The 18120-nt window shown below is 43.4% G+C and overlaps 1 protein-coding gene across 1 annotated transcript in view; it reads left to right on the top strand.

Moving 5' to 3' along the window:
- Positions 1-16291, top strand: part of UNC93A (unc-93 homolog A) — a 261105-nt gene extending 244814 nt beyond the window's left edge. The window contains exons 7-8 of the mRNA XM_085611371.1: positions 9629-9760; positions 12183-16291. Coding sequence (XP_085467497.1) covers positions 9629-9760; positions 12183-12451 — 401 coding nt within the window. The 3' untranslated portion in view covers positions 12452-16291. The remainder of the gene's footprint in view (positions 1-9628; positions 9761-12182) is intronic.
- The last annotated feature ends 1829 nt before the right edge of the window (positions 16292-18120 follow it).

Below are 18120 nucleotides of genomic sequence, written 5' to 3'. Positions count from 1 at the left end.
GGCTGTGTTGTGGCCTATGCGCTGCTCCCTGCTCCCTAGCCTGACCTACGGACCCCCTCTTTGTAAAATCGAACTTCTGTGCACACTGAGTCAGGCAGACAAACTCCTCCCCACACACCAGACCTGCCAGCTGAGGGGGAACCGGGGTAACAAAGCCGTGCTGGGGGCGCCACCGGTGCCGAGAGGGGGCGGCACGGTGCGTTGACACCCACGCACCCATGCAGCCTGAGTAACTTGGGGGGGGCCAAAGGAAGGATTATTTTACCGCTGAGGCAAGCACCGAAGGAGTTCCAGAGGATATAGGGACTGCGAGGACCACAGGCCAGTGCGAGGAGCTCCTGACGCATCTGGCCTGCTACACGCCCTCTTCCCGCCCACCTCTCCTATTTAATCCATCAGCCGCTCGCGCGGGCCGCGCGCAGGACCAAGCCCGGGCAAAGGCCGTCGGAGGCCCTTGGAGGCTGGGTCGGATTGGGTCACTTTCCTAAACGCACTACCTTCAAGTTTGTCTCTACAGTCCCGCTTGGTTGTCAAGAAGCTTGGATTCAATTAAATGGCCACTAGAGAAACTAGAAGTAAGACTGTTTCCATGGTTTCAGGTACTTTGGATAATTTTCTGGTTAAAGCTAATACAGTGGTCAATAAGAGACTCCCTGTGTTGGGAAAGCAAATTGCGGAGGGTTTGGAAAACTCGCATCTGGCTTTATCAGGGACACCGTCCACTGTTGGATCATCGCTACTACTTGATGCCACGCACTTATCGCTCATGGACAGCATTGATCAAACCATAGAGTCGGTCTTACACCAAATAACGTCACCATCTAATTCTCACAGGGACAGAGACTCAGTACGTATTATTGATGAGGTGGAACCCCCCCCCCCCCATTGCTGAGTTAGTGCCATCTAGGGCTCTGGGGGACGGTGCCACACCAGTGGAATGTATGGGACATAGAGAAGACGCTGCCCCGAAAAGGAAGAGATCTAGGAAGTCCAAAGGCGCCAAAAGGGCTAAAGTTGATCCCATAATGAATGTCACTGTAGATAGCCCGGATACCCCCGTAACATCCACCACGGGGAATGACACGGAAACGGTGAGGACCCCACCTCCATACCCATGTACACCGGCCCATTTATTTTTGGTGGTGCTGCCCCCAACATCTCAGAGCACATTATCCGCTCATTTACTGGTATCCTCAAAAGCCTGCTGGATCCTCTCTCCCTCAAATTAGACTCTATAGAGGCCAGACTTCTAGCTATAGAAAGATTAGGTAGTTGGGGTAGTGATCAGCTAGGGCCAAGAGCAAGTACACACGGAGCCCATGGGACAAATGCTGGGACTCCTCACACCTCAACTGATTCAATCACTGTGGCTCCTATTTTACCAACAGCTACCTCCCGGGAAAACACCACTATTGTCCCCTTGCCACAACTTGCCTCTGTACCTCTCCCTAGGCAACTGCCTCCGGCACCAACTGCCAGGAGGTCGACGCCGTCTGCTCCGGCCTCTACACCAGGCCAGGAGAGACCAGCAAATGACACAGTTAACTGCCCATTCCGGGCAGTTAGCCCTCATAACTGGCGAAAAACAGAGGTGGCAGCCTATACTGTGATTTTGAAGGGGGTACCAGAGCTCTCCGGCAACGTGGTGGAATCCTATGATTCCCTACGTAATAAGGTTACTAGCTGGTTAAACATCCAAAGGCCTCTACCACCTAATCTAAGAGGAGAAATTCTTATGGTTAGAAGGGTTCCATGGGTCGGGTACACCGTCAAGAAAAGTGTGGGGGATTGTATAATTGTAAGCTTTAAGAGTCCGCAGGTTGCGCCTTATATTTGTAATTGGCTTGGGAGTGTAGGAGCCACAACCATCGAATTGGTCCATCTGTCATATTTTTACCCCAACGCACGTGACTTGACTACGATGAGGGACGATGGCTGGACAAGGGTGGGATCTGCTGTTGATGGGTCTAGATACAGGCCCACCCGTAATGTTATCACTGCTCACGGCAACTATATACACCCTAATAGGTATAGTTGTCTTGACCAGGTTGATTGACTATATAAGGGTGCATCCTCACGGCATACCCAAGGTATCACTAGTAAACCTGTAGGACAGGGGACCGTGAGAGGTGATATAGATACTATCACCCGAGAATTTGATGCACCCCGTCGGGAGAGCTTAACTCTTATTAGCTCCCGGGGCCAAGTAACCAATTTACTTCAGAGTCCACCTAGTCACAACTTAACATCGATAGTCCCGCCTGGTCCCAATGCAACATCTACTGCCCCATCAATTTTGGAAATATCACTGCAAGGGCCCCTAGTCTCATCACTGGACATCGCACCTGAGAAAACTGGGGGATTGGGATTAAAACCTCCAGTTGAAATCCTGAAGGTTCTCTCTTGGAATGTGGCGGGTATTGCCAATAAATTATATACAAATGACTGGGACTCCCTAGTAGGCAACAGTGACATCTGCCTTTTTCAAGAGACCTGGGCCAGGGAACCGCTGTGTAGAGTAGGATATGCAGTTTTCAAAATTAAAGCCAGTTGGACTGGTAAAGGGAGGCCTTCAGGTGGTTTGGCGGTTTGGGTAGCTAGTCACATTGGGTGTAATGCGGAGAATGTACTTACGCTCTCGCAGGACATACAGTGTGTTCTACTCAAGTGGCCCAATGCCTTAAATCTGGCAATCATTAATGTGTACTCTCGCCCAGTCAGTGCGGCTATGGAATCACCCACACTAGATGATCTCTCGTCTTTTCTGGGCCAACTTCCAAACGATTGTAAGATAGTGATGGGCGGTGATTTTAATTGTCACTTCGAACCCCTGGAAGGTCTAAAGGAAGGTGCCCTTACTGCTGAAGACGACTTTTGGGGTGTTCCGCCATGTCAATCCCCCCACCCCAAATCTTGGTCCCCTCTCGCAGTATAAATTATGTCCCTAACACTAAACTTTGCGCTAAGGGCCTGTAATGGACGCACTCCTTCTGACATTCCTTCATTATGTACCTTCAATAGGAAGGCTCATGAATCGCGGCTGGACTACATTTTTGTAGACATTGGTCTGTGGTCCAAGGTTCAGGATTTTAGAGTAATTGTAAGAACGGACAGTGACCACAACGCACTCCTACTGGATATGGTGCACCCCGCATGTGCTGTTGGATCACTCCCCGCTGAGCCCAGTGAGGACCCAGGGAATTTGGTTCTTAGTTCCAACAGACGCAGGGTAAAATGGGGGAAATTGGTAAATTCAGAAGAGAGTATAAGCAAAATTTATCAGCTAGCACTCCCTAAGCTAAAAGAATTGGATGTATTAATCAACCAGCCCAGACCCTTAGAATTTAACGAGAAGCTAGCCCAAATCCACGAAGACTTAGTGGGAGCCTTAGGTGAAGTTTTCTACCCAGTGGTACCGCCACAGAAGAAAAAGACTCGAACCCCAACCTGGTACAACTCCTCCTGTAAAAAGATCAAGACAGATCTAATAAACACAATAAAAATGGGTTCTAACAAAGGCAAGGTCATTGAGCTCAGGCGGAAATACAGGAAAGCCATGGCATTAGCAAGATCGGAATGGGATTGGAATAGATGGCAGGACCTCTCCCTAGCATTAGAAGCGAGGGATTCGAGAAGATTTTGGTCTTTGGTAAATACTGACACAGGAGAACCTAAAACTGCAGTGGAGCCAAACATTGCAGCTTTTGTTTGGGAGGCCCACTTTTGCAAATTGTACCAAGAAACCCCTGAATTTGCTAATGATGTGGCTTCCGATGCTTTATCCAATCCTGAAGCTGGATTGGAATTTACCCTCGGCGAGGTGGTCAGTGCAATAGAGGGTCTGGCGATGGGGAAGGCCCCGGGACTCGATAGATTGCCCGGTGACCTCTTTCGACATCACTCAGAGATCTGGGGCCCTTACCTCCTTATTCTTTTTAATTCCATCGCGGGAGGTATGGAGATCCCCTGTACTTGGCTGGAGGCGGAGATAGTACCTATTTTTAAAAAGGGCTCTCCTCTTCTCCCAGCCAACTACAGGCCGATCAGCCTCATAGACGTTCCCCAAGAACTATTCTCTCGCCTCCTCCTGGACCACCTCTTAGATTGGATGGAGGAAAATGAAATCCTTAGCCCCCTCCAGGCTGGCTTCAGGAAAAACACGTCCACCATGGATCAGATTTTCCGCCTCGTTCTCCTCTACTGGAAAACTGTAAGGATCGAGGGGGGGAGGCTGTACATGGTGTTCGTGGACCTGAGGTCAGCCTTTGACCTGGTGTCCGCAAGAAATTATGGGAGGTCCTAAAGGAGCTGGGTGTTCCTACCCATCTATTACACGCCATAATTAGGCTTCATGACAACAACTTTGCTCAGGTTAGGTGTGGGAGGGATGGAGCGCTGTCATCTAGGTTTCCAGTCCTTAGAGGGGTAAGACAGGGTTGCGTTTTGGCGCCAACCCTGTTTTGCCTCTATGTTAACAGTGTCATATCTCATCTTGACAATGTTGGGGACAATGACGCTCCCTTTTTGGCGGGCAGGAGGGTGCCGGCCATCATGTTTGCGGACGATACCCTCCTGCTCTCAAAATCCCCGATGGGGATTCATTGGATTCTAGATGGATTTGGTCTTTTCTGTAGACAATATGGTCTAGAGATCAATACAGAAAAGACCAAGTTCATGATATTTAACCCCTCATCCAAAACCAGACCTAACCCATCACTGAGTTCAGTAAGACTGGAGAGGGTAAAAACTTTCCAGTACTTGGGGGTAACCCTACATGAGAACCTATCTTGGGAACCCCAAATAGCAAGATGTCGGCTTAAGCTGTCCCAATTGTCTGGGGCAATTTTGAAGGTTGTAAACACTTCTACTTTTAAACCTATCAGCCCAGTGTACAAAACCCAAGCTAAAGCGGCTGCATCTTATGGTGGTGAGCTATGGGGGTACAAAGCAGGGGCAGAACTTGTCACTGTAGAAAACAATTTCCTCAGACGTCTCCTGGCCCTTCCTCGTGGCACACCCCTGTTCCCCTTAAGATTGGATATGGGTCTCCCCTCCATAGGAGAGGATTTGGAACTAATGCCATTAAGATTTTGGCACAGGCTCTGGTCCACTGGCGAGCTTGTACACTATAGGCAAGAGCTCATCCATGTAATGAACTTGAACCAGAGTGATAGAATCCCGTGGTTGGCCTTTATAAAGAAAGAACTGTATCGGTTGAGACTCCCTGAGCTATGGGAGTCTCCTGAACAAGGCTGCCAAAGGGTCCCTCGAAAAAGACTTGTGGAGATATACAAGGAGAAAAGTCTAGCTTCTCTGGTCTCTGCATCCAACAATGGTATTTTAACTGATCGATTCCTGGATTCCAAAAACTCTTATCATTTTGAAGGTTTTATGGACATTATTTTCCCCATTTTAGCAAGAAAATTGTTCATTCAATGGAGGTTAGGCACTTTGCCTATTAAAACTTTTACCTCCAAATGGACAAAGAGGGATGATAAAATCTGTCCAGGGTGTAGTAATCATGATGAGGAGGAAATCCATGTACTGTTCTTCTGCCCAGCTTACAACAGACCAGGGAAATATTGGCTAGCGCCACTATGCAGAAACCTGGGTATAAGGAGCCACTTGTACTCGTACAGAATATTGAAAACAAGTACCCTCCCCCATATAGTTTTTGCAGTTGCCAAATTCATAATGGCCATGTGGCAGATAAGGAGAAAATTACTAAAAGACTGAATATTGATGATATGAACTGTAATTCCCTCCCGTGATTAGAACCCCCATGCAAATGGATTTTTACGATTTTTATAGAATGGTCTTAATACAAGTGGATGTTTTTATGTTGAATTACATTATTTTATTGTATCTTTTATGGCCTAATAGGCCGAAATAAAGAAATAAAGAAAGAAAGAAAGATTCACACCACCAAGTACTTTAACTATCACTGTATTGTCATTGTTTTTGCAAACACCTTTCCGTTGTACCTGAATATTATTGCTATTTTAAACTGATACTTACCTGCAACTGAGTTTCTCTTGGTTTGAAAAGTAATATTTTTATACAAAAACAAATGGTCTTGGATTCAGTCTTTGAGTGTGTGAAATAATGTCTTGCCTGAGTGTGTACAACAAATGATTAATACAGCCCACAGATAAGCCTAACTCCTCAATCACACTATCAAAAAAAAGAGAGTAAGGTATTTTCCACTTTAACCTCTGTAAAACCTCTGGTGATCCACTGGACTTGTGCACACTATACATTACTTTCATATAGTATATGCAGAGCCAGCTTCCTACAGGTACCATGTACTCTTGTGAGTTTTTCCTCTCTGGATAGGTGGTGCCCTTTCATGTATGGGGTTGGTAGGACTTTCAGTGCTACTAATTCCAAATTATGAGAGGTGAGTCTCTGGGTCATGGCGTGAGCACCACACGCCAAGGTTACACGATTGTACAACTCTCTTGCATCCAGTCTTTAATTTGTTTGCAACATATCTAGCACCTTCATTTCCCACTCAGAATGTACGTCAAAGCTGTGATGCTATACCAATGGCAGGTGCTTACAGGTAATGAGGCCTCTTGATAGCCCCTGTGCTATTCAAAAAACAATAACAATTATAGATAAAAGAGTGAGAGTGTATGGAGTTATTAGCGGTAAAATGATGAGTTAAAAAATAATCCTTTGTGCTTCTATATATCTTATAGGATATTACTTTTATTCGAATTCCCGTGCAGTAAGCAAAGAACCCTTTGTGCTTCTGTAAATCTTGTTGAATTTTATTATTATTCGAATTTCCATGCAGTTTGGAAGCAACCTTTGTGTTTTCGGATTTTTTGTTTTAATCAGGGAAACTAAAATATAGTGCACCCATGCATACTAAATAAATTGTCCGAGTCTGTATACTATCCATCTGCAGAAGACGATGCTTAATTAAATTCCCACTTGATAACACCATAAAATGTGTATAAGAGCACCTCATGATAAATTTGACAGCTTATGAGGCAAAGCTAGCCAAAGTTCCCTCATATGCAGGCAAAGAATCTTTGAAAGCTCATGACTGTTAAGGAGAGTCCACAGGTCAACAAAGGGTTGCTGTCAGCAGAGTATTGTTGTCAGCAGACGATACAAGCTCAACCGGCTCTAGAGAGGACCAAGTGGGACATGGGGAAAAAGGGGCATATGCGGACAAGTGCTGGAGGAGAGACTGGCCTTAGTGAAGCTTTGAGGTCCGACCCTTTTTTTTGCCAACCACTACCAGTCCTCCAGGACTGCAGGGCATCAGGAGTCCCACTTACTTCAGGCACCAGCAATCCTTCTCTTGTCTCCTGTAACCCATCCTTGTCTGGACTCCCCCTGCAGGAACCGTCCTGCAACTGGTTCTGATGCCTCAAAGATGGCTTCCTGCCAGGTATGACTGTATGGTCATGACCAGGAGGGCCACCTGCGAGAGAATGCAGCGCCTGCACTGCCTAGCCTGTCTTCACTCCTGCCCATGCAGGGCAGCACTTAGTTAAGTAAGATGGTGGGTGACGGTTGCTCTCTTCCAACCCCACTGTTCAGAACCGGGTGTTTTCACCCTGGTTGCATTTAGGAGGCAAGGAAAAGCTTCTTCCTCCCTCAGGTCCCTCCTCCTTCCTGTCGACCAGTGGTATCAACCTTTTGACTTCTGAGGACACCCACTTAATCATTATTGTCATTTGGAGACCCCCAATGAATCATTATCGGAATCCAGGGACCCCTCCCCCCCACCTCAGAGTCATTATTGGAATCTGGTGACCCCGGGATAAACAATTTTGATGATTTGAATAACAAAATTATACACAAAAATAGGGAAACAAGCATACACTAAACAAATAACGCAAAATGCTTCAATATTTTTTTTAATTCACAAAGAAATATAACAAAATCAAAATTGTAATTTTATTGTGTAGATTGGAGTTTTTATAAATTCAGATGAGGCAACCAATAGTCCATACCATATTCTGTTTGATGCACTTGCACTTCTCCCAATCAATCAGTCTGAGGATACCAACTTAATATTTAACCTCCAATTTCAAATTTCTTTCCATTTACATTTTGCTCATTTATATACACTTTATTAAACTGTTAATATCATTCAAGTTTCTAAACTATTGGAGACCCCCTGATTGGGCGTCGCAGGTACTCGGGTCCCCAGATCACAGACTAAGAACCACTACTGTAGACTCTCCACATATAGCTCATGTACATCTTCTCAAAATGTACTCAACTTCACCCATTGTTTTTAGAGGATCCATCGAGTGGATGATGCCACAATGGGTCTCAAACCCAAGCAGACATCATCAAACCATGGAAGATTCAAGATGCATAATGTTGGTGATTATTAGACATAAAGGAATGGGTATAGAGGACTGTTTTTATTTTCACTATTCTGAATGGCCTATTTATGATGTAGCTGTGAATGCTGCTGCTGTCAGACTGGGACAGATAATAGTCCCAAACATCAAAATAAAGCACCCCCCCATTAATTAATGAGATCATTAAAAATGTGGTCCATGTTTGCAAATTGAGGTACTTTTGAACTTGTAAAGACACGCTCTACAAGTGTTTTGCAAAGCATGGAAGACTGCATTGATTTGAATTTGCTGCAGACAATATGTGTTTTAATATCAGGGAAATCAACAGTAAAGAATGACCCAGCAGACCATAAAACAGGCCCACAAACAGCTTTTAAACAGACCCATATACTGACCTATCGGATCAACCCATCTGGCACAGCCTGATTGCTCTGTATGCCAGTCTGACCCTGGACAATGTCACTTAACTGCAATTGTACAGTCTGCAGGAGAGAGAGAGGTTGGCCACTGCCAGGAAGGGTGAAGATAGGGGGTTATTCGCCCACCAGGTTGCCAGATGTGCTCTCTGCTGATCTATTCTCCCCCCAATACATGAATTATCTAGGTGGAGGGTCTTAGCAGTAAAATTAACTCCTTAGCCAGTGGTGCATGCCACCAAGGGGCCTAGCTGCTGCAGTGGTGCTATCTTCCACCACATCAGACCTGAATTAGGTGTGGGCATTGATGACGTGACAAACTTCTTTGCCATTCAATGCCTGTCCTCCAATGTGGACTCACACACCTACTGCCTCAGTGGCGTTATACAAAATGATGGGGTCCCCCTCCAGATGAGCGGCCCTTCATTGGTCTGGAACTGAATATGATCCCTCAGAAGGACAGGTGGCCCCATGAAATGTTTGGGGCTTCCCTAAGCTGCAGGGGCTTTTTTTACACACCTGACTTCACTAATGGATTGGCCATATTACGTAAAGGTGAAAAGCTCCATACATTATGACTAATAATTACATCTCTGAAGTGCTGCTGTGTGGTTTGATCAAATTATGGGTGACACTTGCTACATGCAATCGCGCAGTGATGGTTGACCCATTGCCAGTTTCTTTGTGCATTGTTTATTGATGGTGCAAGGTCTGGTACAGAGCTAAAATTCTCTCTAGCAAGATCTTAAGGCATACATCCCATACAAGTTTTTGTTCAATGTTTTAATCTATTCATTATGAAAGGGAATTGAGCAGTTTAGTCATTACGCTATACCTGCATTCTCTAACATGTCCCTTGTCTTCTTTTGAACACAGCTACAGTTACACATGTTGCCTGCATAATATCATTGCTGTTGTGGAAACCCCACCCTGACCAGTTTGCTGTCTTCTTTATATTCCCTGCTCTCTGGGGCATGGCGGATGCTGTCTGGCAAACACAAACAAATGGTGAGTTTCAAATACAATGTCAAACCTACAGCATCCATTTTAGGACGTCCTTCTCATCCATATTTCTAATCTATCATTACTACTTCTAATTCGTACTTTTCATCCATCATCCCTACTTCTCATCCAGCATCCCTATGACACACCTCTCACCCCTAGTTTTTATACCTATTTCGTGGCCATCTTTCCTACTTCTAATCCGTACTTCTCATCCATAATCCATACTTCTCATGTATCACCCTTACTTCTCATCCCTATTTATCATCCATCATTCCTAGTTCTCATCCATACCTCTCCTCCATAATCCATACTTCTTATCCATCATCCCTACTTCTCATTCTTATCATCATCCCTACATCTCAGACATCATACCTAATTCTCATCCATTACCCCTACTATTCATTCCTATTTCTTATCTATCATTCCTACTTTTCATCCATCATCCCTACTTCTCATCCATTGCCCCTGCTTCTCATCCCTACTTCTCATCCACCATTCCTACTTTTTATCAATAATTCCTACTTCTCATCCTTCATACATCATCCCTATTTTACATTCATCATCCATTATCCCAATTTCTCATTCATCATCCCTACTTCTCATCCATCATCCCTCTTTGCCATCTATCATCCCTACTTCTTATCCCTACTTTTCATCCATCTTTCATCATCCAAACTTCTCATCCAGCATTCTTACTTTTCATCCATCATCCCTACTTCTCATCCCTAATCCTCATTCATCATCCCTACTTCTCATGTCTCATCCCTCACTCATACAATACACTTTCAATGTTGTAAAACACTTCTTCACACTGATTGGTTGGCAACAGCCAAGAAGAGTTAGGAGAGAAGGCTACCATTCTATTGGTCTGGAACTGCACTTAGCTAAGAGTGGCAGCAGGTAAGCATTATATCCGCCACTCGACTAATGTGTGATTGTATTCCCTGCTTTAAGATTTTCTGGTTGGGACTTATGATTTTGAGGAATGCAATGTGTGCAGCACTGTGAGAAGAGAGCATATGTGTTCTTGCTAGCCCTGAGCTGTCATCTGGAGCAACTTTGCCACTATTATGTTTAACACTAGTGGATAAAATGATGAGGTTTAAAAAAACAAGTCCCAAAGATGGGAATTGCCTAACATCGCATCTTCACACAAACGTAGCCACGCAAGAGCTGGTTGTGGCTTTAATCATTCTTTTTTGGTGAGCAGAGTAGGTCTTGGAATTCCCCTCCCAGACCAAATAGGCCTTGGTGGTGATCTCCACGAATTGTGAACAGTCAGAAAAATTAATGTAATGGTTGAAAAAAGATACCCTAGGCCGGTTTGGGCTTTGGTAGCCTTCATCAGTGAAGTGCCGCTTGAGTCCTTTGGTAGTGAGCACGGGATCCCCATCTGGGCATATCAATAACACTATGGGTGTCTCACGCAGGAAACAAAAAATGTGATGGGCGGAAAGCTTGAATTCATCCCAGTCATTGATAATAGTTTATTAGAATTGCAGTTCATTGCCTTTGCCAAAAAACATTCTTGTGCAAATCAGTCTTGTTCCTGCTCTAACAGGGATCGTCCATTGGTTAATTTGTAAAAAGAAATAAGTGCCAGGGCTCTCGTCAGGAGGCAGCTTCCACTAGCCCATTACTCCTGTTAGCGCCTCCTAAAACATAAACAACTACTAACCATGAAAGTAGTGAGATGATGTGGCGTAACGGCCAGAACTATCGACTTCGGAGTTGGGGAACCAGGTTTGAGCGTTGGCTCAACATCCTGTGATTCTGGGCAAATCACTTAATCTCCCCGTAAATGAATGTGTCCTTAACTGGTGCTCATGAAAGACGCCTGTGTTGATGATTAATTGCCGGTGCTCAGTACCGGAAATCACCAGTTCAAATTAAGCACTGGGATAGTCTAGTCTAAACACCTAGTTGCAGCCTCTCGACTGGGAACAAAAGCAACCACAGTCCAGTTCCAGCGTTGTAGCACCTCATCAGTGAGATGCAGCTTGAGCGCTAGGGAAGAGCGAGCATGGGTTTCATATCTGAACATATCCGTCACACATAGGGCATCTCTTCCATCCCATAGGACTGTTTAGATTTTTCCTAACACTCCATCATGAGACTACTGATTAGGACACCTTAATGGCAACAGCGGGAGTATACATGACAAATATATTGTAGATGTCATGTGTTGTGTTTAGAACTTCATGTGTGTTGTACCCTGTTTATATTTTATCAAAACATTGCCAAATACCGGCTAACCTACTACATCTTGAAACATTGTCAATATAATTTTGCACCATATTATAACACTTTAGAAACGAATATTTTCGTATATAGTAGGGGAAATGTTTCCTCTATGAAAATTAAAAAAACTTTAGTATTGAAAGGTCAGTGTGAAATGTTACAGCTTGCATCTTGTCTCCTTTAGCTCTCTACGGTTGTTTGTTTGATGACCACAAGGAGGCAGCCTTTGCAAACTATCGTCTCTGGGAGTCGTTGGGGTTTGTAATAGCCTATGCATACAGCACGTTCCTCTGCGTCTCTGTGAAGCTTTACGTTGTGCTGGCGGTGCTGGTGGTGGCCATGGTGACGTACGGATTTGTTGAACACAGAGAAGCAAAGAATCCATCAACAAATCGTCGAGATGTGGCAAATGAGGAAAAGACATATCCATATGACTTGCAAACCGCCATGTAGACATTTCATCTTGACCTTGGATTCCAGGGTTTTTTTAAAATGTGATTTACTGTAATACGGGGCACTGGAATTATGCAGCAGTTGAAGAGCAAATTCTGTAGCAGGAATAACTAAACTATGAGCACAAAAAAAGACTGTTATTTGACAACATTTTCAAATTGTGCATATTTTGCAATTAAAAGGACATTTTTAATTTTTATCTAGATATTTTGACATTTGAATGCACGTTGGCACAGAATGGTCCCTGACGTTATGCGCTTGAGAAAGCAATATAAATACATTAAAAAATATTATTACAAATGTTATCCATCACCAATTAATGGTTTTGCCCTGCCATTGTACTAACCATGACCTCACCTGGCATAGAAGCGTCTATGTAAAACATATATTATATAACATGTTATTATGCAAAAGTATTTCACTTGAAACCCATTTTGGATTCAAGATGTCAGACCGTAAACATATATTCAAAAAGCATGGACTGCATGAATCACGAAACAAAAGATTTTTATGGCACAGAAGTAATAGTCCACTCAATCGTATCTGAAATGTATTGATGTATGTATGCTTTTTGATTTATGCTATAGGCATAAGTTATTGTGCAGTTCATCACTTGAGGATGTTAACTTCAACTGAGCAAAATACTCACCCGTTTAATTCGTGACTACAAGGATAATCACGTGAAAGATTGGCAGTTAACTTCAGTGAAGAGTTGGGAGGTACTGTGCACTCCAGGTACAGCTGCTTACGTAATATGCTATGCATTTGAGCTAAAAAAAAAAAAAAGGTGTATGTGTACACACATGGACATTAAACTGCAGTTGGCAGATTGCATGCAGAGTGCAACACACTCACATTCACATGGAAAACCCAACATCTGCATTAATACAACGGGAGAGGATGCGGCCTTCTTACAGCTAGAGTAGTCGACCTCAGCGCTGGGGAGCCGGGTGCGAGTCTCGGCAGGGACGCCTCTGGGCAAATTACTTAATCTCCCCCTGCCTAACAAAAAATGAATATGTTGCTCATTTAAAGCTCTCTGATACCTTCGAGTCAAGTTCGCGCTATATAAAACTCCGGACAAAATGCATATTTCCAGTATTCTGGTGCCTGTCAGTGCTACAAATATACTGTGTTGTAGCTGTAATTACTTGTATTCTCCAAAAACTCACATTTCATAAGTTCAACATAAGAGAGTTCAGAATGTAAAGGTAATATGATGGTCTAGGAACTTTCAATACTGTACATTTTATTGTGGTTTTATGTGATAATATTGTGTAGGAAAATATTGTTGTACTACGATATTGTAGCCAAAATATTGACTTCCACACTACTGTGGGGGTGAGTATACACTACCTATATAATTATAGATGCAATACTCTTAACTCCACATCTACATACCTTGAAGATATAAATATCACCAAGGTACATATATATGTGCCGTTAGGAATAGTAAACGTGTACGTCTCTATACATACTTACCTACACCGTATTGTATTTGGATATATGTTGGTAGGACAATATTAAAAGTACAGTCTTGCAACAGTCTTCATACTCATGAGAGCAATTCTTTGACCTTGTCGAAACCCAGGGGCTAATTTAGGGATTGGTGGAGCACAAAGTCCACCATAAATTGGTGAAGCTCCTGCCCCAACAGACCTGTAGTTTCTCTGCTTCATTTTGAGTCGGTGAACCTATAATTGGACAGAGGTGGAAATCCTTCTGACATTGCCTGTAGTCAGTCATAGCTGGTGGCCTAGCCACCTCATGGCTGCTACCTTCAATATAGTTGGAAGTACTCCTTATAAAGGACAGTCCTCAAAATTCAGATTTTCCAATCAGCAGTGGCCCACACGTGCAGGTGAAAGCTCTATGCACATCAGGGCTTTTGGATTGGGAGTTGCATCTGAGAAAATAAAGAATGTTTGTGGGCTTCAACACAAGGTAGTCTGCTTGACATTCGGTTTTGCAGAAAGTGCAGCTATCGCATCAGCGCAGCTAGATGCAATGAGATCCCCAGATATCAATCAATCAATCAATCAAGGCCACTTATAGAGCCCACAGCTACCTCAGGAGAGGTGTCCCGGAGCTAGCAGACTAGAGGGACTGAGAAGCTCTGGATACTATATAACCTGCCGAATATCTAAATATGGCAGAGAATACTGCGAAATTCGTACCAACTGAACCATTTTGGAGTGCACCAGTCAGGGCTGACTACATCCCATAATTCAGGAGAAAGAATTCCAACAGCATATTCAGATATTTAAAAAAATCATCAGTCAAGCTGAAGGTCAATGATTTCCCCCAAAAAACTGTATAAGAGCAGCAATTGGGTCCAAAACCTTTAATAGCTACCGGCGTGGAACTGGGACAAAAAATAGGCACGGCCAGGGCATATAAAAACAGCCCCATTAGAGAACCAGATAGCTAGAAAAGTGGGAAAAGTGGAGAGCAACAGTAAAAAGAAGGGCCTATCTGGCCATAAAGCTGGCCCACAACTGCGAAAAGAAACGGCCAACACACTGATCTTTCAGACCATGTGCACTGAACTCTGGAGCTGAAAGTTGATTTCTAAAAGGGTATACACACACGTATGGTTTGATTTTAATGAATGCTTAGCTCTGTGTCCCAGATAGTTTAGGTTTCATTGGAACATTTCTATTATGGAGTATCAGTATATGGGAAAATAAAGTGTAAAACTTGGATGGCGTAGTTTTGCTTGAGGCACATACTAAGGTGAGATTGTGTCTGCCACATATGTACCCTCATGCTTTATTGATCACTGTTCTTGCTTCGTGCAAACGGATCTTTATTTTGGAATAAAAGTCATTCGAAGACCTCAACAGAAGCTGAAGCTATTCTCAATTAAACTGGTTCTCCCTCAGAGGGTGAAGAAGTTAGACCCAACTCCTTCTGTGATTTAATGCATTACTAAGTAATTAGCATAACCCCCTTCTGGATTCCAATTCAGGGTGTAGTAATCAGATGAAGGGCCTTCTTTCATAAAATACAAGGTGAATTAGTCATTATAATTTTCTGTTACAGAAGACAGAAATAAGTCATCATCGTAATCTCCTTGTGCAATAACATACAAGGTGAGATAATCAGTGTCATCTCCTGTGCCATACTTGTTCTGTGTGGGCAATGGAAGATTGAACTACTTTCCAATCTACGTTCCCACGCAGCACCTTGCATGTTCCATTGAATCCTAGATTTCTTGCCACATGACATAGTGCCATTTGGTTTGGCTTTTGCATAGTGAAAAAGTGATCATCAAGCTTGGGTAACATAGAATAATGGTACGGCAGGAATGCATGAGTCCCTAACCCAGAGCCCAGCGCCCAGCTAGAGGTGATAGCAGATAATGCTTCCTCATTCTCCCAGAAGAGGTACCACTTGTCCAACAGCAGTGCAGGAATCCAAGTGGGTGCAATAACCATCAGAAAACAGAGGCCCATTTGTTAATTCTTCTTCTCAAACTTGAGAACTCCAGTTCAGTATCTACCTCAATAGAGTCTTTCCACTTGAGAGCCACACAGACACTTTCCAACTAGATTTTCACATAAAGTATTTGACAACAAATATCACACACATTGTAATGTATAACTCTGCAATGTACTCATAGTGTTTTCTTATTTCATCTATATTACTGTTTACTTTTTATATGTGTATGTCCTATCTCTCTTATATGTTGCATTATAACTAACAATTGAAACTTTTAAAAACATATGATGTGATTGTTGTGTAATAATGTCATCATGTATCACTACTTGTATTAAACCTTATAATCCATTAATGTATCTACATGAAAGACTCTATACAATTAAACACCAGATCTATTGGCGTTGTCCCTGCTTGCTTATGTTACAGCTGACGAGTGAAACCATTTTGCTAACATGCATCCAAAGGTGCACGGTAATGGACTTTGGAGAATTTCCGTAGCACCAAACAAAACTCTATAGCAAGTGTAACAAAATTATATTTTTTACATTGTGCCTGGTTTTATTTCCTGCTTCATCTATTGCAACACTTTCTTGAAACATGTTAGATTTTGTTGCACATAAAAAAACACTCCAATATGTGAACACTGAAAAAGCATGCTTAAAATATTCCTTCCCCCTAAAAGGGGTAGGTTTGGTTTGTCTTACAAAATGTGTTTTTAAAAAGAAGACAATATCTTGCAGCACTGTGCATTTTGAAAACAACTACAAATGCGAGCACCTCCTGCTAAGCCAGGTACAGCTACATGAGAACATCTAAACTCCACAGAACAGTCATAAATGTTGGGATACTAATTCTGTGATGCTCTATTCTGCCAGTTGCTTCTTCTACAATTACCCCAAGGCTTATAGTAATGCATTGTAAACTGCCTCTGATGCCAGATCTGCCCTTCAAATCACAGGCTCCTCGTATGTCCCTTACCAGTAGTCCGTATCCCTTTGTTCCCTTCTTGCATTACAGTTATCCCCCTTCCCATGGAGCTTCCCTTTGTCAGACTACCCTCATTCTCCCATGACCAAGTCACTGAACCTACATTCTTCTTTCTAAATCTATTCTCTCACATCAAAACCCCTCTATCAGCTTCACATATCAGCCCTACCAAGACTCTGTGATTGTGCTCGATCTCTGCCTCTGACGTCTATCTCCCACAGCATCCTTTTTAAGTACCCCTACCTCTGTAATCCTCTTACCTCTTCCCCAGGCTTACGTTGAAGCTCGTAGATCTACTAGTTTCACCAACCTACTCTCATCTTTATTTCTCTTCCTTTCTCTCTCACTTCGCTTTCTACATCTTTCATTCCAGCACACCTGTTCCCTCAATGTCGGCCTCACCTTCCCCTATTAGGGTTTCATTTTGGGTGCCCCAAATTTATCCCCGTAACTGTGCACCCCCATAGTTACTGATATTGGATACTTGTGCCTCCGGGGATGCAGAGTTGCTGGGCATTACACGTAGAGTTCTGAGGCCACAGGAAAATGGAGAATTGATTGCGGAATAAGGAATCCTGTTTCTGATTCTGCTGGTAATTTCTAATTGGTTACCACATGGTTTCACCCCGATGTAGCAAGTGCTTTCAGGAGCCGGAGTCACCTGGTAAAACTAAGACTTATAATTCCAATGTGGAGGGGGGCTCCAGTTACAGGCCTCATCACAAACTCGTAAAGGGAGCCTAAGCCTCTAAAATCTACCTTACCATCATCTCTTAAACTGTATGACTTTCATTCTCTTACCTCAGTCTATCAATTCTTCCTTCTCCTCTTTCTTCTGACTTAATGATTGAAGCATTTATATAGCACCCCCATCCCTATGTTTTTGGTGCTTCTCTTAAAACTAGGGGTGGGCAATATATTCCGCTCCACCGGTGGACTTTTTGCCACTCGTGGAGTTCTGCCCGAATTTGGCAAGTTTTGTCTTGTGTGTGGCTAGAAAATGGCAAGTTGGAGAGCGCGAGGGAGATTTGGTGATCCTTATCGTGATTTCCAGTTGCTAGGAGGGCACCAGCAAGATTTCTCCAAAGCAGACGGTCGTGACCGTTCACAATCATTCGTAGTCAGAAATCTGCTGCTAGTATAGAAAATCTACTGGAGTGGCAGCAAATTCCACTCAAGGAGTTGTGCACTCTGGCGCATTGCGTGTTGCTGTTCACGTAGATTTTTCAGTGCAGGAC

The sequence above is a fragment of the Triturus cristatus genome, chromosome 6, assembly GCF_964204655.1.
Source record: "Triturus cristatus chromosome 6, aTriCri1.1, whole genome shotgun sequence".
Classification (NCBI taxonomy): Eukaryota; Metazoa; Chordata; class Amphibia; order Caudata; family Salamandridae; genus Triturus; species Triturus cristatus.
Note: the sequence above shows the minus strand (reverse complement) of the source record. Positions and strands in the feature narration are given on the sequence as shown.